At 39.8% G+C, this 24,929-nt stretch overlaps 1 protein-coding gene across 1 annotated transcript in view; it reads right to left on the bottom strand.

Moving 5' to 3' along the window:
* Nucleotides 1–24,929, bottom strand: part of WDR44 (WD repeat domain 44) — an 80,809-nt gene that overhangs the window by 15,832 nt on the left and 40,048 nt on the right. The window contains exons 4-12 of the mRNA XM_007091734.3: nucleotides 23,278–23,914; nucleotides 22,658–22,788; nucleotides 20,973–21,068; nucleotides 18,469–18,605; nucleotides 17,354–17,437; nucleotides 14,094–14,200; nucleotides 12,967–13,118; nucleotides 10,564–10,702; nucleotides 9,162–9,226 (exon numbers count right to left, since the gene is read on the bottom strand). Of these exons, the coding sequence (XP_007091796.2) occupies nucleotides 9,162–9,226; nucleotides 10,564–10,702; nucleotides 12,967–13,118; nucleotides 14,094–14,200; nucleotides 17,354–17,437; nucleotides 18,469–18,605; nucleotides 20,973–21,068; nucleotides 22,658–22,788; nucleotides 23,278–23,914 (1,548 nt within the window). The remainder of the gene's footprint in view (nucleotides 1–9,161; nucleotides 9,227–10,563; nucleotides 10,703–12,966; nucleotides 13,119–14,093; nucleotides 14,201–17,353; nucleotides 17,438–18,468; nucleotides 18,606–20,972; nucleotides 21,069–22,657; nucleotides 22,789–23,277; nucleotides 23,915–24,929) is intronic.

Below are 24,929 nucleotides of genomic sequence, written 5' to 3'. Positions count from 1 at the left end.
GCGTGGGACTAGAGCGGACAGGTACTCTGGGAACAGACTGTAAAGAGCCTCGGATTTGCGGCTGAAAAGTTCAAACATTCTAAGGCGATGGGGAGAGCCAGCACAGGTTTCTGAAAAGAAAAAAAATCACACGAGGTGACTGGCGCTTCAGAAAGAGGAAGCTGGGCAAGAAGGTAACAGACGGTATGGAGAAAGAGCGGAGGCAGGAAGGGCCGTCGGTAAAGTGTACCTAACACAATGAGGGCTTAAACTAGGACGGTGGCCATGAGAACAGATAAAAACTACCGCTACTGTGTGTCTAGAACTTTACGGTGTATAATAAAAACCTCCTCCTATCCTCTGTGGAGGCAGAGCAGCCGCAACCCATGCCCTGACCTTCCGCCAGGCACTCCCACTCCTGCAGGACTCCAGCCGCGCCCTCGAACTGTGCTGCCGGCCTAGCGAGCGCGCCTCGAATACAGAACACCCAACGGGCCTGCCCTCTTGCATAAAATTCGGCATTCTGCTTAAGAATCACTTCCATTTCAGGAACTTCTCGGCAGAATTCCTCTAGCAGTGATTCCAGATCTTATTTTTCTCCTCAGATGTCCCTTTTCTTCTCCTTATATTCTGTATGTCTTTCCAAATGACTTAAATAAATTCTTTGACTGTAAATACATGCCCAATAGAGACTGCTGACAAAGCACGGGAAGTAGAGAAACTAAAATTAAAACAACAATCTGCTAACATTTTGATTGCCTTCATCTTTCCGTTGTAAACAAACATTCACTGAAATCATGGTGCACAAGATTCACTGTCTTCTTTTTATTATACCACGAGCATCCTAGGTATTTCACTCTCTGAAAACATTTACTAGCTGCATATGCATGTGCCATAATTTAATCACGCTCCGACTTGTTGGTCATTTAGACATCTCCAACTTTTTGCTAGCATAAACGGCAATTCACTGAACATCCTGGAACATAAACCTTTACCCCGATTTTATTATTTATCTTAATACAAAAGGTATTATGGTCAAAAGGTTTAAACCTGAGACTTTAACAGCATCTTCTGTTATTTGTTTTAATAAAAGCGGGCCTATTTACTAAACAGAATTTTAGAAATACAGAGAAGTATAAGGAATCAAATAAAAATGACCTAAAATCCTACCACCTAGAGATGACTACTAGTAATAATTTAGCATTTTTTTCCCAAAGATTTTATTTTTAAGTAATCTCTACACCTAATGTGGGGCTTGAACTCACAACCCCCAGATCAAGAGTCCTATGTTCTACCGACTAAGTCAGCCACGTACCCCTATCTGGTGATTTCTTTCTGATAGGTTTTTAAAGGTAAAATTATTAATGGTAGAATCACCAAGTAAAATGTATTTTATCTATCTATCTATCTATCTCTCTCTCTCTCTCTCTATAGATATCTACACCTAGAGAGAGATTTAGACCTTCTAAATCACCATATATTTATATCTCCATATAAACATATATAAAACTTTATTATGGCCATTTCAAACATACACCGAAACAGAATAATGTAATAAATGGTATAACAAACCCATACATACATCACCTGCTTTAATGATTATCAGTATCTTACTCATGTTGTTTTAGCACTCTCCCACTTTTAAGTTTTGTTTATTTTTGCTGCAACACTTAAAGCAAGACCTAAACACTGTTGTTACCAGTAAATGCTCATGGGCTTTATGTATTTCCAACTAATAAGCGCTCTTTTAAATATAACTACCATGCCATTATCACACCTAAAAAATATCATTCGTATCATCTAATGTCTAATCCATATTCAAATATCCTGGTTATCTAAAAATGTCATTTTAAAGCTGGACTGCTATGAAAACTTGTAAGCCTTTTGATATTTATTACATTGACTATATACCAGATAACTGTGTTAATTATCTGAGATAACAAAATAAGACACTTCTTACCTTCTTATGATCTAGTCTCAGTACTTAAAAGACAGAAGGAACCTTTTACAATATATCAGATTATGTCATATTCTCTGTTCAAAGACCCTTCACTGGCTTCCATCTTTCTCAGAGTAAAAGACACAGTCTTTGCATTGGCTTGCAAATCGACTGCCCCTCCACACCTCTTGTGACTTCATTTTTTCTTTTCTTTTAATTAAAAAATACATTTTTTAATGTCTATTTTTGAGAGAGATAGAGTGTGAGCTGGGGAGGGGCAGAGAGAGAGGGAGACACAGAATCCAAAGCGGACTCCAGGCTCTGAGCTGTCAGCACAGAGTGCGATGCGGGGCTCGAACTCACCAAGCTCGAGATCGTGACCTGAGCTGAAGTCAGCCGCTCAACCAACTGAGCCACCCAGGCACCCCTGTGACTTCATTTTCTACTACCTTCCCCCCTTGCTCACTAGCTCTGGCTACTCAGGCCTCAATGCTCTTGATGGTTTTTTTTGGGTTTTTTTGGCTTAAGTTTTTATTTTAATTCCAGTTAGTTAACATACCGTGTTATGTTAGTTTCAGGTGTACAATAATTCAACAGTTCCATACATCACTCGGTGCTCATCACAACAAGTGCACTCCTTTATCCACATCACCTATTTCACCCATCCCCCATCCCCCCAATAATGCTGTTTCTGGAACACACCAGAACTCATTTGCCATTCCCTCTACCTGGAATGCAAGACAGCCACATGATCACTCCCTCACTTCTTTCAGATTCTGCTCAAATGACCACCTCTGGGTGAAGCTTTGCTCACCCACCTTATTTATTCCCTGTTACCTCACTTTATCTGCTTTATTTTCATCTACGAAACTTACCACTTTCTAATAATCACAAAACTATGTATTTTGTTTCTCTGTCTCCCACCACTAAAATTTAAGCTTCACAAAAGATATTTTTGTCTCTTTTGCTCACTACTATATAGCCTCGATTTCCTACAACACTGATGAATACATAGTAAGCCCTCAATAAATATTTATGGACTAAATGAAGACACAGTGCTAGACCTTACAATGACAATCAGTGGAGCATAATGGTTAACAGCATAAGTTTTTCAAGACAGGTCAGAGATGGGTTCTAACTCTGACGCGATATACCAACTGTGTGAAACCGGTGAGTTGCTTAACATCTCTCAGCCTTCCTCATCTGTAAAACAGGACTCTTAACAGTACCTCACAACAGTACCAGGGCTATTGTGAGGTTAAACGAGATAAGATATCAACTGCACTTAGCAAAGCACATGGCACAGAATAAGGGCTCATAAAATGTTAGCTGTTGTTACATAAACTGATGTATTATATAGTGAGTGCCTTTAAAAGAAATATGAGCAAAGTATCATGAGGACAGTGAGAGAGTATATGAATACTTATGCACTGGGCAAAGCAAGAAATGCTCAAGCGAGGAGACTTGACTCTTAAACGAATTGGCCAGGCAAAGGCGAGTAGTAAATATACTCAATCAACAAAGGGTTTGACATTTTTGTTGGGGCAACAATGAACAACCGAGTGAGTTCAGAACATAAGGTTTGCGAGAGGGAAGGGTGAAAAATAACAATGACAGCTGAGGTCAGGCTGATCTCTGAAAGACTGAGCCAAACTAAGGAATTTGGACTTAAATCTGTAGGAAAAAAAGAGAGAACTAAAAGCAGTACTTAAACAGGAAAGGAACATGATCAGATGTGTTTTATAGGAAAGTAATTCTGTTAGCAGTGAGGATGAAAGACTGGAATCTGGGAGAATAACTATCATGGTCCAAGTAAGAGATAAAGGCCCAGATTATAACAGTGGAAATGAAAGGAATGGCCAGATTCCAAAGACATTTCTGAGATCAAGTGGGCGGGATTTGATGAATGAGCAAACGTTGAAGGGAGAGAAGACTAAACAGTGAACACAGTTTCTAACTCGGGGAAGATACGGGTGTTAATTAACTGACATCAAGTACACTATCAAAGGAGGGGCTATCTAGGGAAAATGATACTTAATTCTGCTTTGGACATATATTATCACCATTGATACTGGTTTTTTGCCACACAGGGCTCCTTGACAGGAACTGTCCATGGCTCCTTTATATTTTCAGTGCCTAACACACTGTAGAAATGTAATAATTGTTGTTGACTGAACCAAAGCTAAACCAATGCATATTTTTAATAAAATGCTATACATGTACAATTTCACAAAAATTACCTCTCACCCCCCCTTAATCCAAGTTTTATGTCCAAATAATCTTGAAGGAGATCAGATTGTGTGACCTCAAATATTCCCTTTGCATAAAGATTATTTTGAGCTGAAGGCAACTGAAAAGAAACAGACACAAGAAAAGGTATCTGCTCTCCCCGCTTCTACCTGAAAGCAGAGCATGAAATTCTCTTTGTGAAGGTATCTCCCCTTCACCTCTTCTTTGCCAGGAATGGGAGAATAAAGCTTACCTCTGGAGACAGTACTAAATAATCTTCATCTTCCATTAGTTTCCCCCAAGATTTTTACCTGGTCACAATTTACTATACCTAAAGCCCAACCCCTCACCTCCTTTGTGTTGTCACTTCTCCACAAACTTACTGCTTTTGTCAAAATGATGTATGAGCCCCTGGGTCTAATTGCTTCTTTAGGTATTCACTATTCTTCTATGAGGGCCTCCATATGCATGTATAATAAACTGTTTCTCCTACGAATCTGTCTTTTGTCAGGTTATTCACGGATCCTAGCTGCAAAATCCTGGCTGCAGAACCTCAGAGAGTAGAGCGAACTTTTTCCTCCCCTACAATCTCTGAAAAATTCAAAGCAGCAGTTAAATGCTAGAACACCCATACTAATGTTCCACTAATCAAGCACACCAAACATAGATTTAACCCAAGAAAAGCACCCATTTCTAGGTAAACCACATAGTTACAACACCTAGTGTCAAGGAGAGATTTTACAAAATCTCTAGCGTAATGGAGCAAACGAGGCATGCCTTCTTCCTTTCTTCCTTACTTCAACGGAGCTACTTTTGAAAATCAACAGGAATGGAGAGCATAAGAGGCAGAATTCTAGGCATGGCATGACCAATGAGCAGGTCCGTGATCTTGGGTGTGCTGGTCTGTATGCCCAACTGTACAATAGGTACTTTTGGGTATTCTATTTTACATGAATGCTAACGAAAATGAGGATGCAGGTGGAAAAATAAATATATCACTATCACGAGAAAAGAGGAAAGAACACACACATCAGGAAAATAAAAAAATGAATAAGCTACGCCGTGTATACTGCCCCTCACTGCAGCTAACGCTAGGTTCAAAGATAATAGCAGATACCACACTCCAAAGGCATATGAAGTAGAGGATCCTTCTAACGGTCTCCAAATAGAATGACCAAAGCGAAGGAGCACCAATCTTTTCCTGAAGACAACAGATACAAATGCTACTCCACTGCCACAGGAAAAAAGCACAGTACTCCAGGGGTCACTACTTTGGTGTCAAAGAAATACTACACTCCTTATTTAAAAGGACTGTTTTCAAACAAGATCGGGAGTTACTTGGGTCTTTTGGGGGATGGGGTGCGGTGGATGGACATAGTTAAGGAAGTCTGTCGGTAGGGTTGTTGAAATAAGCATAACACAAGGTGGTGCAAATAGTTCCCATTTTTAGTGGTCGTCGATGTCTGGAAACCTTATGGGGAATTAAACTAATAAAAGCAAACCCTTTTCCCTAAAGCAAAGTGGTTAAAATCTGTACCGCTACATTAGTCAGGGAAAGCTTCATGAAGGAAGTAGGCCTTGAAGACTGGGCAAGCTTTGAATAGAAAGAAGGGAGCACCGCAGGCATCCAGATAAAGGAGGGCAGGAACGAAGCACAGAAGCAGGAATCCAACACCGATTCGGGCCCACCACAGTAAGGCACCAGGTCAGGTTCCAAGGACACTAAAATCTGGGAAGTACACTTTTTTGCCTTAAATCAGCCTAGAGTCTAACCAGTGAGACAAACTCGTAAGTAATAACAGTGTCAAAGGACCTGTAATGTTCTGTCAGAACACAAATCAGGGACAATTTTGCCTGCTTGATTCAAGGAAGATAATAAGAGAAGAAGAGAAGAGATTTGAACTGAATCCTTGTGTGTGTGTGTGTGTGTGTGTGTGTGTGTGTGTGTGTGTGTGTGTGTACTGAATCCCGAAGGATGAGCCGGGCTCAGCCCCGTGAGGAAATGGGGCAGGGAGGGCGCTGCCGGCAAAGCAGACACCGAAGACGAAGGCACGGGAGTGATAGATACCGTAGGGTAAGGACAGACCTACGTTCGGTAAGGCAAGTAGGATACATAGGCACCAGGGAATTAGAGCGGAGTTAAAAAGGTAAGATGAGGCAAGATCAGGAAGGACCTTATCCTGCAGGTGACAAGGAGCCACTGGAAGATTTTAAACCACAAAATGGCATCAGATCTATTATTTTGACAAAAAGCTGGGGACGGCAGAGAAAATGAACTGGGTACAGACCAGAAAAGCAATTAGGAGGCTACAGCAAACATTTAAATGGGTATTCAGGACCTAGATAACGTGAGTGACAATGGGGAACGAGGGGACGGATTCTGTGGGCATTTGTAGGTGGAGGAAGCGTGGATAGAAATTTATAACTAATTTCATATGTGGGTAAGGAAAAAAATAAGTAATGGAGTATTTTCTGACTGAGTTAGAAAAGGAACTTATGGATGGTAATGCCATTAAAGAAGGCTCACAAAGGGCACCTGCGTGGCTCAGTTGGTTAACTGTCTGATCTTGACTCGGGTCATGATCTCAGTTTGTGGGTTCGAGCCCCATGTTGGGCTCAGTGCTGACAGTGCAGAGCCTGCTTGGGATTCTTTCTCTCTGTCCCTCCCCTGCTTGCTCTCTCTCTCTCAAAAATAAATAAATAAACTTAAAAAGAAAAAAAAAAAAGATGAAAAACTGAAAAAAAAAAAAAAAAAGGCGGCTCAAAAGAGAGAGGCAGGGTTGTGGGTAGGTGATACAAATATCTCCATAAGTGACCATTCAACACCTAGCCAGTTACCCAATCTGGACAGCTGACACTCATCCTTGGCTACCATCTGCCTCCCCACCTAGTCGGTCACCTAGTGCCAGAGGTCCGACTTCTTTCACATCTCTCAAATTCAGCTCATCTTTATGGTTTCTAGACCCACTGCTTCATAATCGAAGTACTGTTTCTCTCCTGGGTTGGTAACCTCTTAGGTGGTCTCCCTGTCTCTAGCCTGGAGCCCCGATCTAATCAATCCTTTCCAGCGCTACCAGAATGCTCTTTCTGAAACAAAAATCTGAACGTTAAAAAAAATTTTTTCAGTGTTTATTTTTGAGAGACAGAGAGCGAGCGAGCGAGCGAGCACGGGGGAGGGGCAGAGAGAGGGGAGACACGGAATGTGAAGCAGGCTCCAGGTTCTGAGCTGTCAGCACAGAGCCCGATGTGGGGCTCGAACTCATGAGTTGTGAGATCTTGACCTGAGCCGAAGTCAGATGCTTAACTGACCGAGCCACCCAGGTGCCGCAAAAATCTGAACATTTTAATTAAGCTCCTGATCGAAATCCTTCAAACCCTTGTTCCCCCAGCAGCCTGCAGGACAAAGTCCAAATGTCTTAACACACAAAAGGTCATGTAAAATCCTAACCCTGCCCGCCTCTCCTCCAACTCTCACACAGGCCCACTCTGCTCTAGCCGCTTGGAACTTGTGGTAGCACCGTTCACGTGCCATGCTGTTTTGGCCTCCAGGCCTGGGCACTCGCTACTCGCTCTGATGAACCCCTTCCTTCCTTCTCTCACACAGTTAACTCCTGGCTCACTCACAAAGCCTCCAGAAAGCTTTTCCTCACGCGCTGATTCATAAGGATACCTCCTATACTTGTGTAGTACCCTCCGAAGAGTATTCCCATCCAATACTAGAACTGTGGGTATATACTATTTCACTAGTTGGCATAGCCCTTGAGGCCAAAGACTAGGTCTCACTGGATTTGCAGAATCTAGCAGTATCTGGCACACGTAACAAGCAGTCAAAGAACATTTGTCAAGGGACTTCAGTTTGAGACCTATTCATTGACGTGCGTGGTGAATGTGCTGATGGAGAGATTCTCTATATATTGTGTTTTTTTTTTAATCTTTATTTTTGAGAGAGAGAGAGACAGAGTGCGAGCAGGGGAGGAACAGAGAGAGAGGGAGACACAGAATCCCAAGCAGGCTCCAGGCTCTGAGCTGTCAGCACAGAGCCTGATGCAGGGCTTGAACTCACAACGTGAGATCATGACCTGAGCCGAAGTCGGACGCTTAACCGACTGAGCCACCCAGGCGCCCCAAGATTCTCTATATATTGTTATGTGAAAAGGGCAGCATGCCCAATAAGATCTCATCCTTGTTTAAAAACCATACAGCTATTAAAAGGAAACAGGAATTATGAAGGTAAAGCCAGTTCAGGACTGGAGGCAATGAATGAATATGTCAAATGAGGATGGCCAAGGACACAACCCTGAGAAACAGCAACATTTAAGTGGGAGGAAGAGGAAGAGACGGCATGCATATAGGAAGAGAACGAGGGAAAACAGAACCATAGAAAGCTGAGAAGAGTAAGTTTAGAGTGGGGAATAGTGTCAAACACTACAGAGCCAATGAGACCCCAGGAAAATACTGCTGAGCACGTGGACATTTTAGGTTCTTTGTATCATTCCTGTGTAGATCAATACACACGAAGCACAGGGAAGAGCTCAGAATAATAATCCTTCCATTCTGCTTTTTAGGTTTAAAATTGGTTATATTTGACCTTCCAGCTCTGAGACCAAATGAAAATCAAGATATTTTAAAGTACCTGAAAGTGTGATAAAGCATTTATTAAACCAAAAAGGTAGAAAAATCTAAATAGTTTAGTATCTTTTTTTCTTTCCTTAATCACCCCTTACTCAGTATCCATTATTTTTTTAAATTCTAACATGGATTTGAGGGGAGGGGATTTTGTTTTATTTAAGTTAACATTGGTAGTTTGGTAGCTTGAGTAGTATCATTCACTGTATGACAACTTTTCAATATCACAAATTTTCATTTACTAATTCTAATAGAAAAAAACTTTTGTTTCTAACATATCTTAATTTTACATTAAGTGCTTTCATGAACTACAATTTCTAATAGACGATAAGGCACTTCATGGGAAACAAATCAAATTATATTAGTAACTATTAAATAAAGAACATACCCCTGTATCTGTATCAGACTTTGATGAGTTCAGACTTTCCTGAGAAGGTGATGGAGACACACGTCCTAAAAACAACATAATGATAAAAAGGCATATGTGTATACACACACACACACACACACAAAACATCAATCAGAAATAATGACATAGTAACACCTAATTAATAGTTGTAGAATGTAATATTCTGAAAAAACACATTTTTTAAAAATAGGCTCCATGCCTAATGTGGGGCTCGAACTCTCGACCCTGAGATCAAGAGTTGCAGGCTCTACTGACTGAGCCAGCCAGGTGCTCTGAGAAAATACATTTTCAAAATAAATGAAGCGTTGACTCGTTAGACACCAAAATATTGTTTTTATCACTTTCAATCAAAAAATCTTTATAAGCCATATTCCCACTTTAATAAAATACTGTTAGATCCTCATTATTCGTAGTGAATACAAAGATGAACAATAAAGGGGCACAAAGGGTCTAGGTTAGTAGAAGTCTCGAGGGCCACTTAGTCTTTCTGTTCCAGGCAGGGCAATAAAAGAAATGTATCGTAAACATAGCTTAACTTTTTGCCAACCCGTTATCATCTTCAATTATGTATCATAACATAATGCAAGCAATACCCACAGGGCTACTAAAGTGTACAGGGCCTCGTTTGCCAGTTTAGTGGATCTCCCTGGGTTTCTATGTTCCTCAAATTGGTGCTTCAAATATACTCTATACTCCAGCCCATGGCCACTGATTCTCCTTTCTCCCATCCCTTAATTTCTTGTTGCAGCCTTAGTTGACTGGGGAAGGGACAGGTTTGTGGAGAAAATGTATTGGAGTTATGTAATTATGAGAAAAGAATCCCATAAACATAAAGCTTCTATTTACATTGATTCAACAGACGTTCCTGATAAGTTACCAATATACAGAAAGATTTCACAGTTGTAATCATTGTGTACATACATCACTCTCTGAGGTTTCTCTTTTCCATTTAACCTTTTATCATATACCCTTCGATGTACGACAAATCACATTTACTTTTCATGGCTATGTCTCCTTTATCTTTATTATTGGATGGATATTATTATTCTCATTCTTTTTCTAGAGTTATCAGGTCTTTCATTTTAATCCAGGATAGAACTAAAGGTTGCCAGGGGACACCAAGTAACCTTGTTCCCAATGGTTGATGAAATAAACCCTGCACTACACCTCAAAAGGGATCAAGTCAAAAACTTTGTGGTAGCGTTTTTCAGGGGATTTAGATGATTTTTCGGTGTTGACTTCTGTCTACTTTTGGGTTTGTGGCTATTATGAAAAGTAGTGATTGCTGCAAATGGTTGCCAGATAAAAGAGCATTATACCTAAAATGTAAAAATACCAGATGTCTCTAGAGTTTTAAAGCCCACAAATAAGTGAAAAATACCTTCAGTATTGTATTTCATTCGCATATTGTTGAAATAGTCAAAAGCATTTTTTAAGGCCCATATTCTCACTACATTGTCTTGTCCAGCTGAGGCAAGTAATCGGCCACAGTGAGAAAATTTCATGGTCCAAACGGCTCCCTATGAAAAGAAAGGAAGGCTCAAAGTTATTACTTTAAAAATTGAAACGTTATTTTCTTTCAGATTTTATTATTTTTTTTAAGTTTATTTATTTTGGGGGGGGCAGAGAGAAGAGGGAGACAGAGAATCCCAAGCAGGCTCCACATAGTCAGCACACAGCCAGATGTGGGGCTCAATCCCAAGACCTGATCCTGGGTCTCACTCATTCATGGAGTGAGATCACGACCTGAGCCAAAACGAAGAGTTGGACACTTAACCGAATGAGACACCCAGGCACCCCTCAGGTTTTATTTTTAAGTAATCTCTACACCCAACATAGGGCTTGAACTTACAAACCCGAGATCAAGTTGCATGCTCTACTGACTGAGCCATTCACGTGCCCCTAAGAGCTGAAACATTATTTTTAAGCCAAAGTAAGGAATTATGCTAAATTATACATACTAAGGTAAGGCTCACATTACTAACACCACTTAAGGCCAATAGTCCAATGATGCTACAACAGCACAAAGAGGAACTTTTAGGAGAAAGGCGGGATAAAATAGTAATTTACCATAACCTAAACTAACAACTTCAAAGCCCCAAGCCATATCCACATATTAATGGAAATGGAGTTGTGAGGTGGCCACGAATCACTGTAAAAACAAATCCTGGGACGCCTGGGTAGCTCAGTCGGTTAAGCGTCTGACTCTTGATTTTGGCTCAGGTCATGATCTCATGGTTCATAAGATCGACCCCCATGTTGGGCTCTGGGCTCTCAGCGTGGACCCCATGTGGGATATTCTTTCTCTCTCGAAATAAATAAATAAACATTAAAAAAACCCCACAGGTCTTAGTTTGGGATCTCAGTCTCCTAGCTGAACATAAGGGGGAAGTGGGATCGGAAGAGGCAGAGCCCTCAGGCTAGCACTAGCACTCCTGCTCAAGGCTGAGGGAAATGTAAGGGCCACCTTAGCAGGGACCCTCATGGCACTGGGCATTTATAAGTATTGAAATGCTGTGGTCTCATTCCTGTTTTTTTCCCCCCAGAAACAAGGTTTCAGAGTATATGGCTAGAATTCCCTGATACTGCTAACAATAGGGGAGTGTGTGTGTGTGTGTGTGTGTGTGTGTGTATGTGTGTGTGTGTGTGTGTATGTGTCTGTGTGTTGGGGGGTGGTTAACGAATATAAACCCTTAAATTGGAAAAGCCAAACGTTATTACAAGAAATACTGTTATGTCTACTATTACAACACATACCTATGCAGAACAAAAAGATTATCCAAGTTATGGGGTGCCTGGCTGACTCAGTTGGGAGAGCATGCGACTCTTGGTCTCAGGATTGTGAGTTAGAGCCCCGTGTTGGGTATAAAGATCACTTAATAAATAAACTTAAAAAAAAAAAAAGATACTCCTCCCTTTAAAAAACAAAAAAAGATTTTCCAAGTTAGAGGCAACAGCTCATTTACTGGAATAACACTGATTTCCACAAAATTCAAGTATATTAAAAAATTTGTAAAAAAAAAAATTTGTTACTTGGAACCTACTACAATGAGATTTTACTTAAAACTGGAAGTAATGAAAGTGAATTAAAACAGTACAAAAAAATTCATCAGTTCCTTAAGGACATGACTATAATCAAGTCAAACATTTCATATGTAGATTATAAGCACCAAAGTTTAAATTCCAATCTGGCTGCCATCTGATAGGTTTATGGTTGCTTCCTTCCAATTAAGCCAAATTTTAGAGTTAAAATCTAAATAGATACATAGATTCCCTGATCAAGGAGCCATAGCATCATCTGTCCAATTCTGAGTTCAGTACCACCTTCCCTGTGTTCCTAGCATTTTAAAGGGGCAACTGCAATATCATTGGTACATTTTAACTGATAGAAAACTTGTACCTCTCTCTCCTGGTTTTAGCCGCCATCTTACAAAATACATCGAACTACTGAAATATTTGTTAATTATTTAAAATATACCCAGGGAACATTTTAAATGTCTTCCAAAGTGTGATAGACCACCTTGTAAATTTAACTCTTTCAAATTTGGTACCTTTACATAGCTTTCTTAAAGATACGAGCTTAGAGTTGACTTATTCAATAACGTTCACTTCTTGAACAGTAATTCGGAGAGAGACTCTGAAGTCATCAAATCATGTTAATATCAATTTATTCTTCTTGAGTCAGTTTAGAAAAATTACATATATAACAAAGGATTGCCTTTATAGAAGCCAAAGTACTCCTCTCAATGAAAACAGAATCCTGAAAAATATAAACGTTTCTTACCATATGCTCACCACTAAGATCTTGCACCACTTTGATCTGATCAAAATCATAAGGTCCTTTGAAACCATGCGCTGCTTTGAATTTGACTGGTCGCGTGTATGGCATTCCTTCATCATCACTCGATGAAGGATCATCTTGATCAGTATGAAACACTGAATAGAAAAGCAATATAAAAATCATCACTAGCTAACATAGATATATAGCTACTATCATATTTTCATATCCATTGTTTACTAAGAAAATTCATTAAATGGGAAAGCAAAATCTATTACTAAATAGCATATTAGTTAAGAGCATGGAATCTGGTGCCAGATTGTCTAGGTCCAAATCCAGCTTTGTCATTTATCATCTGTATGACCACAGCTATAGCACTGGACCTTTTTGTGCCTCGGTTTTCTCATCTATAAAAGGGGGTAATAACAGTACTTACCTCTTAGGGCTTTTATGAAGATTAAATGAGTTAATATAGGTGAAAATGCTTAGAACACTGGCACAAAATAACTACTATGTTAGTGCTTATTAAATAAAGCAAATGAGTACAACAAAGGCACAGGAAGTTAAGATCTGTGCAATTCAGAAAATTTACCTAATTTTGAAAATGTTTACAAAAACTAAATAGCCTTGGGGCACCTGGGTAGCTCAGTCAGTTGAGCATCTGACTTCAGCTCAGGTAATTATCTCGCGGTTCATGAGTTTGAGCCCCGCATCGGGCTCTGTGCTGATAGCTCAGAGCCTGGAACCTGTTTTGGATTCTGTGTCTCCCTCTCTCTGCCCCACCCCCGCTCATGCCTCTGTCTCTCTTTCACTCTGTCTCAAAAGTAAATAAACATTAAAAAAAAAAATTAAATAGCCTCAGATAGCTAGTTTACAACTGATTATTACAACTCTTCCAGGTTGCCACAAAGTACGTACAAATTCATGTTTAAGATGCACAAATTTCTTTTTCTTCCTGTTCATAAAATTAAGTGATAGATATCTAGAGTAACATGACTTACTGAAATGCTAAGGTGTTAGCTATAAAGGCTTATTACTTTCAACAAAATAGAATGTTTCTTATAAACTACAGGCTAAATTTGGACAATTACAAATCATTTAAATATTCAGTTGCAATGTTCTATTTCACTTACCTTCGTCTCTAACGCTTTTAACTTTATTTACAGCACGTTCACCATATTCCTCTGCAAGGTGCTTTGCTCTCTTTACTGATTTTCCTAAGAACTTCTTTAGTTGAGTCCTTACCAAAATTACAAAAACAACAAAATTATTTCTTATTAACTAACTGTAAAAATTCAACAATTCACAGATAATCTCATTAGCTGTGACAAGTATGTATTTTGAAATAACTTCTTTTTAACGTAAATAGTAGGTCTTTGAGTTCCTCTATCCCTTGTCTATGGAATAAATATATAGAAGCCAATATGACTACAAAGAAAATACAGACACTTCTTCCCAAAGTACAATATCATACTCTAAGAGCACTGGCTTTTCAATGGTGAATAATGAATTGGTGGGGATGGAGTGGGAGGAGAGTGTTTAAAGTGCATGAACTTGAGATCCATCTGTAGATCATCTGATTTAGAGGGTCTGGGGTGAGGCCATGAATCTGCAATGAGAATTGCTTTGAGAAGACAGCTTTAAAGCGTAATCCTTAAAAACACATTTTATCAATAAAAATAAGCTATAAAGAGGTATTTATTTACAGAATAGGATGTTTGGTACCCTCTGATGGCCCTTTGTCTCTTCTCTTTCAGTTTGGGTGTTTGAAAGCAATACAGTCAGGCTGAGCTTTCCCAGGAGGCATTCCCAAACACAATGTAATGCAAGTATGCATCTCACACTTCCATAAATAGGACTTATTTATTGCTTTTTAAATAATCTTGGTCTCAAATTTCATACATTAAGATTATAAAAAACAAAGCACAGTACATAAATGATATCTAAAACCAAAGCAAAATTTACAGGAGTAAATTTTTACCAATTCATGGGAGCTCATGATATTAAGGACAGTATCTGAAAGACTTGCTAAGCTACATATACAAAGATGTTCACTACAGCATTATTAACAAAGTGTAGAAAGTAGAGATTTCTCACAAAAGCCCTCCTTGACTCTTTAGAGCAGGTTTTCCTGTTTTATACTCCCAGAGTACCCCATACATTTTTTTACTGCAATTACTACAAATGTAGTTAGATTTATCTGTGTAATTATATTTAGTATCTATTTCTCTTATTTAACTGGAAGCTCTATGAGGGCAGAGACTAAGATTGTCTTCTTAACGATGGTGTCTGCAGCACTGAACCCCCATATCTGGCTGATAAAAAGAATACAATAAATTTACTATTGGTACTGATATGAAGATATGTCCATTACATATTAGAGATTTTAAAAAAGCAAGCCAACAGGGGTGGTTGGCTGGCTCAGTCAGTAGCGCATCTCAGGGTCGTGAGTTCAAGCCCCACATTGGGCATGGAGCCTACTTAAAAAAGGGGGGGGGGGGCAAAAGAAGCAAGCCGACAAACCAGACGCACAGTATTATTTCCACTTTTGTGAGGGAAAACATTCTATGGAGAATACACCTAATTATTCACACAGATTATTTCTGGGGGTAAAAGTATGAAAGGCTTTCATTTTCCATTTTCCTCTATTTATTTTTTGAAATGTTTATTTATTTTGAGAGAGCACAAGCAGGGAAGGGGCAGAGAGAAAGAGAGGAAGAGAGAGAATCCTAAGCAGGCTCCATGCTGCCAGCACAGAGCCTGATGCGGGGCTCAATCTCACTAACTATGAGATCGTGACCTGAGCCAAAATCAGGCATTTAACAGACTGAGCCACCCAGGTGCTCCTTGCAATCAAAATATGACCTGACATTCTTTTTTTTTTTTTTTTTTAATGTTTATTTTTGAGAGAGAGAGAGAGAGAGGAAGGCAGGCAGAGCACGAGCAGGGGAGGAACAGAGAGAGAGGGAGACACAGAATCCGAAGCAGGCTTCAGGCTCCAAGCTGTCAGCACAGAGTCCTATGTCGGGCTCGAACCCACGAACCGTGAGATCATGACCTGAGCTGAAGTCGGATGCTTAACCGACTGAGCCACCCAGGCACCCCATGACCTGACATTCTTATGTGTCGACTTACCTGCTGTCACAGTTTGCTACTTTTATTTTGCCGGGAGCTCAGACGAACCAGATAACCAGATATTAAAAAATTATGTAAAAAGTAAGTACAGTGGCTTTGAATAAACCTAAGGAGCTTTTCTTTTGGAAAACTAATGAGCTTTGGGGCACTTCTCTCTCAAATAAATAAACATTTTTTAAAAATTAAAAAAAAAAAAGCAAAAAGAAAAATAATGAGCTTAAATGAATGGAGTAAGGGACAGCTCTCCTGGATGTTTACCCATCTCCTTCATAATTCCTAATGTTTCCTATTCCTGTTAGTTGCCATTGCTGACAACCAAGTTCCAGACACCTGAGCTTTCATCCTATCCCTGCACTGTGGGTAAATCTTTTCGAAGAATTCTCAATGCTTTCTTTCCACACTAGGAAAAGATCAGACTAGAGTGGAGATTTGCTTTGGACCCTAAACTGAATTATTGTCAAATAAGTGACTGGTGTATAATGAAGCAAAATCTACATGCCCACCATTGTCTTGACGTTTGCGAGGGAAACAGAGGGATGGCATGATCACAATCCTTTTGCAACATATGATTTAGTTATTTAGCCCCCATTTATCTCGTTTTTTAAAATTAGAAAACAATTTAAAATAAAATAAAGGGGAAATGTAAGTTACGTAGACCGTAGGTGCCACTGAAATTGAGACAAGCAAATTTACTATGAACTGGAGAAGTTAGGAAAAATTGTGTTAGTTGGGTTTAGAAAAACAAATAGGATTTGAGAGCAACTTCAAGGACAATCATGTCCCTCTACGAACACTTCTCATATCTACTGTCAGAAAAATAATCCAGGCATGATGCAAAATTTATTGATCATTTAGCATTTCTCAGATACTATAGAAATGACCAATAATACAGCCCCAAGTAATTCGTCATCCATTGGCTGGGGGTAGGAAGTGGTGGTGGTAGACAGACATATACACTAGATGGGACACAGACTGAAAGCAGTAGGGCAGGGGCGCCCGGGTGGCTCCGTCGGTTAAGTGTCCGACCCTTGATTTCGGCTCAGGTCACGATCTCACAGTTTGTGGGATCGAGCCCGGTCAGGCTTTGCTCTGTCTGACAGGGAGGAGTCTGCTTGGGATTCTTTCTCTCCCTCTTTCTCTGTCCCTCCCCCCGCTCACGTGTACTCACTCACTCACTCACTCAATAAATAAGCATGGCGATTCTCATAATTTTTAAATAAAAGCTTGGAATAAAGAAAAAGGATGCACTGTAACTCACGTTTTCTGTTTTAACCTTCCACCATCAGTATCTGTTGTTTGAGACTGCAACTTCTCTTCATCATCTGACTGTGCTGCGTCATTACTACAAGAAGGGGAAGAAATGATTGTAAGAGAAGACATTTCCCCATCACCTCAAACGTCTTATGGATACTTATTATATACTCAGATACTCGGAATAAGAAAAAAAAAAAAGACTGTTAACATACTTTTTGTAAGTTTCATTTAAATGATGATCCTGAGAAGTTAGACTTGAGAGATCAAATAGAATCTTTAAGCATGGTATAATGTACAAAATGCAAGTGAAAGCAATTTAGGAACTCATGGAAAACCTACTACCAATGAGCCTTTTTGCTGGACAAAACCTGCTGCACAGAAATGACAAATTAACTTTCTCCTAACTCTTCAGGCACATCATGTATTATACTTTATTAAGATTTGCTTTCAAAATAATTATTCCTTCGATCTATATATATCGCACAGTAAAGTCAATCCCCTTACTCTGAAGCCATTTTCTGACCTACAAAGATAATACAATTACTTTTAAAATCTGTGGCCCTTAAAGCAAGGTTTCAGAACACCAGGTGTTCATTCTGCATGGCTTTTTACCTTCAACATGTTTCAATAATGTCTCTAGTATTATGTACATCATTTTAAAAGAGAAACCAAGGAGCGCCCGAGTGGCTCAGTCAGTTAAGCATCCAACTTGATTTCGGCTCAGGTCACAATCTCACAGTTAGTGAGTTCGAGCCCCGTGTCTGGCTCCGCACTGACAGCACAAAGCCTGCTTGGGATTCTGCGTCTCCTCTCTCTGCCTCTCTCCTGCTGGCGCATGCGCTCTGTCTCTCTCAAAAATAAATAAATCAACATTTAAAAAAATACATAAGAGAAACCAAATACTATGAGATTTAAGATATATACTATTGTCTCTAAATAACTGTATGGTCTTAAGGGAGAACAATGTTGAAGAATACATACATCAACTAACTCTATTTTAATTCCAAATTAAAAAAAAGAAGATTGAATGAAACCACATTAGGGTCTGTTAGAGTTCATAAACAGAGAAATCTTCACCACTCCGAAATACTATGAATAAATAATAACAATAGCCCATACCTTACATATTCCTTAGTTCTTCTCATGATGTGCAGAGTGAGGGGATTAATACCTGTTGGCAGTTTCTCTTCCGCAAGACTCAAAGGGATTTCTTCGCCAGTATCCAGGTTTTTAATCATGACACTGGCTAAAATTTCCTGAGGTAAAGAACAACACCAAGAGGACCTATAATTTAATTATCTTTTTGAGTCTACGAAATCCTCAAACATTTAAGCTAAGGACTTTCTGGATACCTTCAGTACCGTGTACAATACTTTTCAACTTTTTCAGTGAGATACAATTCACACACTGCAAAACGCACTCATTTAAAGTATATACAGTTCAATGATTCTGAGTAAAATCGGAGTTGTGCAACCATCACCATTATTTAAGTTTAGAGCATTTCCACTACCTCAAAAAGAAACCCCACGCCCATTAGACAGCATACCTCATTCCCCTCTCCTCCCAGCCCCTGGAAACCACCAATCTGATTTTGTCTCCGTGGTTTGCCTATTCCGGACACTTCATATAAATCAAAACATACAGTACGTGGTCTTCTGTGACGGGCTTCTTTCACTTAGGACCATATTTTTAAGGTTCATCCACACTGCAGCATGTTTCAGAACTTCACTCTTTTAAATTGCCAAAAAGAAGTGCCACGTGCCCTTGTTGGGATGAGCACTGGGTGCTACATGTAGGGGATGAATCAATGACTGGATTCTCCTGAGATCATTATCGCACTAGATGCTAACTGACTTGGATGTTAATTTTATTTATTTATTTATTTATTTTTTAAATTTTTTTTTTTAAACGTTTATTTATTTTTGAGACAGAGAGAGACAGAGCATGCACGGGGGAGGGGCAGAGAGAGAGGGAGACACAGAATCGGAAGCAGGCTCCAGGCTCCGAGCCGTCAGCCCAGAGCCTGACGCGGGGCTCGAACTCACGGACCGCGAGATCGTGACCTGAGCCGAAGTCGGACGCTTAACCGACGGAGCCACCCAGGCGCCCCTGGATGTTAATTTTAAAAAAATTAAAAGAAAATAGTCCACATGGATAGGATATACCATATTTTATTTATCCATTCATGAGCGATGAACGTTTGTGTTGCTTCCACACTTTGGCTATTATGAATTTTGTGTGTGGACATAGGTTTTCATTTCTCTTTGGTGTATACAGAGGACTGGAATTGCTAGGTCACGGTAACTCAATGTCTAATATTTTGACCAACTGCCAAACTGCTTTCCAAAGTACAATAGGTTTTTAAAATGTGTTTAAATGAAACGAAAACTGGAGCACCTGGCCGGCTCAGTCAGTGGAGCATGTGGCTCTTGATCTCAGGCTTGTGAGTCTGAGCCCCACGCTGGGTGTAGAGACTACTTAAACTTAAAAATTAAAAAATAAAATCTTCAAAAAGAAGAAAAGAGGGGCGCCTGGGTAGCTCAGTTGGTTAAGCATCTGACTCCTGATTTTAGCTCAGGTCATGATCTCGCGGTTTGTGAATTCGAGCCCCGCATCAGGCGCTGCACTGACAGCAAGGAGCCTGCTTGGGATTCTCTTCCTCGCTGTCTGCCCCCTCCCCCGCACTCTCTCTCTTTCTCAACGTAAATAAACTTGAAAAGAAAAGACACATGGACACTAAGATTTTGCTTCAAAACTTCATTCGGAATAAATTGGCCAATAGATGTATACTAAATTTTAACGGTAAGAAGCACTGAGTCTGTACTGTATATTACCTAACAAGTATAAAAACATATAACTATAATTAACATCAAGTTCTTTTTAAGCCCACTTGCTATAAAACTTGAGCCTTGTTTTCAACACATTTATTCTATCATAATTATATAAAAAGGCAAGTTTAAGTTACAGTTGCAAACCCTAGCATATTAAAGAAACAAAAATGGGGCACCAGTCAGTAGAGGATGTGACTCTTGATCTTGGGGTTGTGAGTTTGAGCCCTATGTTGGGTGTAGAGTTCACTTAAAAATAAACACATCAATAAATAATCTTGTAAACTAAGAAAATCATCATGGGGCGCCTGGGTGGCTCAGTCGGTTAAGCGTCCGACTTCAGCTCAGGTCATGATCTCACAGTTTGTGAGTTTGAGCCCCGCGTCAGGCTCTGTGCCGACAGCTCAGAGCCTGGAGCCTGCTTCGGATTCTGGGTCTGTCCCTCTCCCTCTACCCCTCCTCCCCTCATGCTCTGTCTCTCTGTCTGCATCAAAAAGAAATAAACATTAACCTAAGAAAATCATCAATTTTCATTTTTTCTTCTACATGTTTTTGCTTAACGGCAATAAACTTAAAAAAAATTTTAATCCTGGTAAAATACACACAATATAAAATTTAACCATTTTAACCATCGTTGTATAGTCATATAGTTCGTTGTATAGTTCAGTAGCATTAAGCACATTCACAATGCTGTGCAACCATCACCGCCATTCATCTCAAGAACTTCTTCAACTTCTCATTATGATTTTTGTATTTTATGTTTTTAAGAACAACAACAAAAAAATCTAATTATACCTCATCAGTAAGCTCTCTCCCAGAGTTGGATCTAGGTCTCTGAGGGCCCATCACTTCACCTGCTATGGTCTGCCCATCAGGTGCTTTTCCATTTTCCTAAAATTATAATTTCATAAATAGAAAGTAGATGGAGTCAATTTCTATAAATACTCAATTATTCATTACCACACACAGTTCTAAAGAATTCCATAATTCAGATAATGGAGGCTACTGAAAATTTAAATGAAACACTCCATTTCAGTCCTTTATTATTCCCAGCATGCTGAAAAACATTAGGTATCAAAACCATTGCTGCCCATGAAATAATGTCTTAGTAGTCTTGAAAGCAAATAGATGTTCTATTTGAACCTGACCCAAAAGCAGTTCTCTACTAGCAGAATGCCAGCACTAACAATGCCATTAATCAGGGCTATCCGTGCGCATATCTCAAAGGCAGGGGCTGGCAAACTTTTTCTGTAAAGAGCCAGATAGTAAATATTTTAGGCTTTTTGCTTCATATGTAGTTTCTGTCATGTATTCTTTTTTTTTTTTTTTTTTTTTTTTTTTAAACAGCTCTTTAAAAATGTAAAGACTGGAGTCAGTTGAACGTCTGACTCTTGGTTTCGGCTCGTCATGATATCATGGTTTGTAGGTTCGAGCCCCTCATTGGGCTCCACGCTGTCAGTATGGAGCCTACTTAGAATTCTCTCTCTCCCTCTCTCTCTCTGCCCCTCCTCTGCTCACTCTGTCTCTCTCGAAGTAAATAAACTTAAAAAAAAAATGTAAAGACCATTCTCAGTTTGGGGACCCTATTAAAAACAGACGATTGCCAGTCTTTGCTCTAAGGCTACGACAAGACCGGAGTGCTGTATCTCTGAGTCTGCTAACCTGCCCCAACCACAGCTACCACGTAAGTAAGCCCCGAGTCCCAGAAACCGGCCATGGTAATATACATGCCATCAGGTCCTTTCTTTTTTTTTTTTTTTTTTTTTTTTTTTTTTTTTTTTTTATTTATTTTTGGGACAGAGAGAGACAGAGCATGAACGGGGGAGGGGCAGAGAGAGAGGGAGACACAGAATCAGAAACAGGCTCCAGGCTCCGAGCCATCAGCCCAGAGCCCGACGCGGGGCTCGAACTCACGGACCGCGAGATCGTGACCTGGCTGAAGTCGGACGCTTAACCGACTGCGCCACCCAGGCGCCCCATCCATCAGGTCCTTTCTATTGCCTCACATATGGATATATAGCCTAGTACATGAAGTTTTTGTTCATGATTATATAAAGGCAATTGTAATTTGACCACAATTATCAATAACTTTGACCACTATAGGTCAGGTAAATGAAGACTGTAGTTGATGTTTATTAGTATTACAGTAATATCACAAAATGCAGCATTCTTTCGTTATTTTAATTGTCTACTGAATGCCAGGTGCTTGGCCCACATTAGCTCATTTCATCCTTTAAGACACCTTCAGGGAAGGTTTTCCCCTCATCCTATCCATGGGCCATCTGAAACTCAGATGTTAATATAGCTTTGCTAGAATCACCGAGCTATGCAGTAGCAGAGCTGGCAAAGGGACAGAAGAAAGCCAGGTTTAGGGACAAGGAAATAATTTTGCCTGAAGAAAGAAGGCCCAACAAGCAACAAACCAGCCAGCTGCAGAAAGTTGTTAACGCTTATATCAAATACAACATGAATTCACCAACCTGGGCAGTAACTATTTTATCTCCACTGGTAGCACTCGCCAAATCAAGAGAAGGCTGAGAATCCTTGACTGTATTCTCTGAAGCCATGTTCGTACTTAGGAGAGTATCAGATGTAATATTCTCTTTGGGAACTGCAATGATGATGATGATAATAATGATGATGATGACAATGGCAACAACTAGTATTTATACAGGACCTTATATAGAGCTTGAAAAGTGCTTTAACCTTTGTCCGATTCTTATGACAATCCCACGAGGAAAGTGGTTTTATAATTCTCATCTTATATATGGGGACACCAGGGTTCAAACAAGTTATTTAAATTCTTCAAAGCTATACAACTTATACATGAAGAGATCTAAGTCTTGAATGCAAATCTTAAGCCCCCAATGGAAACGGATTTCAAAGTTTGAAGTCTGCTGAAATGTTCTGTTCGAGTATAGTAATGTAACTTACGACCAATGTAAAACACTGTCACTTTTAATTACTAAAATAACTTTTAGAACTTGGTCATGGTCATCAACATGGCTGTATATGGTATAAACTGAAATAAAATTGGAAAGTTAAATAGTTTCAACTCCAAAATCTCCCCACCAAAAGTTATTTCTCAGTTAATACTTGCCATCTAGATCAGGTGTTTTAAGGGCCTCAAACTCCAATTCGCTTTTCTTTTTTCTTGGTGGCGGAGCAGGTCGAGATGGAGGTGGGGGTCTAGGAGGTGGGAAATTAGTTGGAGGGGGAGGGCGTGCCGGAACAGGCTTCTTTGTACTAGCCACTATATCGGGTTCCGGAGTAAGTTGTCTTGGGGGTTTGGCAGGAGCCGCTTCTTCCATGGCAGCAAAATCTTTAGTAGATAAAGAGTTTGAGGACAGAGGTTCTAGAACATCACTTCCTTTGACTTCCACGGCTTCCTTGTTCAATACTTCTGCTTCGCTTTCAGGCACGTTATGCTGCTCAGCTGAACTTATTTCAGTTAACTTCGTGATTTCATCTATTGACTTCTCACAGGTGTCATCAGAAGGAAAACATCTATTCGATTCTAATTCAGTTTCTTCTATGGCATTTTGACTGTCTGCCTTTTTGGAATCTTCCTGCAGGACTTGATCTATGGCTAACAGTCCAGGTATGTTGCTAAGATCTGATCCAGCTCCAACAGGACTGGCAGTAGCCTGAGCAGAGTGTCCTTTTCCTTTGGAATCCGAAGAGTCATCTTCAAGCTGTAGTACTTTCTGACTCTCCTCAATAATACTTTCAATAATCTGGTGAAAGGTTCAAAAGCAGCTTTTGAAAAATGAAGCTATTTATAAGAACATAATAACAGCTAATCATTTACATAGTACTTAGTATGTGCCAGGGCATGTTCTTAACACTTTACACATTTTAATCTTCACAATAACCATATGAGATAGCACTCTTAATGTCATTATACAAATGAAGGAACAGAGCATAGAGGGATCAAGTGACTTGTCTGGGGTCACAGAGCTAGTAAAGCGATGAAGCTGGCAAAACTCCAGGGAGTTTGGTTCTGGAATCTGTACTCTTAAACCATCACAGAAGGGAATCTGTTAGTAGGTATAATCACAACAGTTCAACCAACCCTGTAAAGTTCAAACCTAAATTTACATTTACACTCTTGACGTCCTAGCGCACGTACATATTTACGCCAAGTTAGTTTTAGTAACAACCTGTTGCTTTGAGCCTAGTTAACAAAACCATGAGAATCAAAACCACCTAGCGCAAGAGTTCAAACTGTTTAGTTCTGAACTTAAGCCTATGACAGAAAAAGCCAGCAGGTGCAGAGAGATTAACATTCTTAAACAAACTACACCTAATACTCCAATATTCAGAGAAACAGTAGGACTACAAAAAGGGTTCAAACACTCAGCTCACCTTGCTTTTTTCCCTTTTATTTCTTGCCTGTAGCTGAAAAATACAGACAGGGTTTTTATATCTTCTAACATTTGGAAAAAAAGATGTTCTCTATCCAGCCCTGTCATTATTACCACTTAAAAACTCCCAGTCCACTTATCTTTCCACCAGGCCCAACCATGGATGACGTCCGCTTTCTCAATTCCTTGGCTCCGGAAAGTTAACAGAACGTGTCACAGGACCATCCTGATGTGGCGTACCACAAATTCACGCTGACTTCAGCTGGATATGACTGCTGCTCAACAATATTCCTCCCTGATTTCCCAGCACGGTCCACACATTAATTGGTCTCAACCTTCACATTTTTATCCTCATCTTACCACACTTTTACCCGAGGGATATTAA

The sequence above is a fragment of the Panthera tigris genome, chromosome X, assembly GCF_018350195.1.
Source record: "Panthera tigris isolate Pti1 chromosome X, P.tigris_Pti1_mat1.1, whole genome shotgun sequence".
NCBI lineage: Eukaryota > Metazoa > Chordata > Mammalia > Carnivora > Felidae > Panthera > Panthera tigris.
This window is presented reverse-complemented; position numbering and strand designations above follow the sequence as displayed.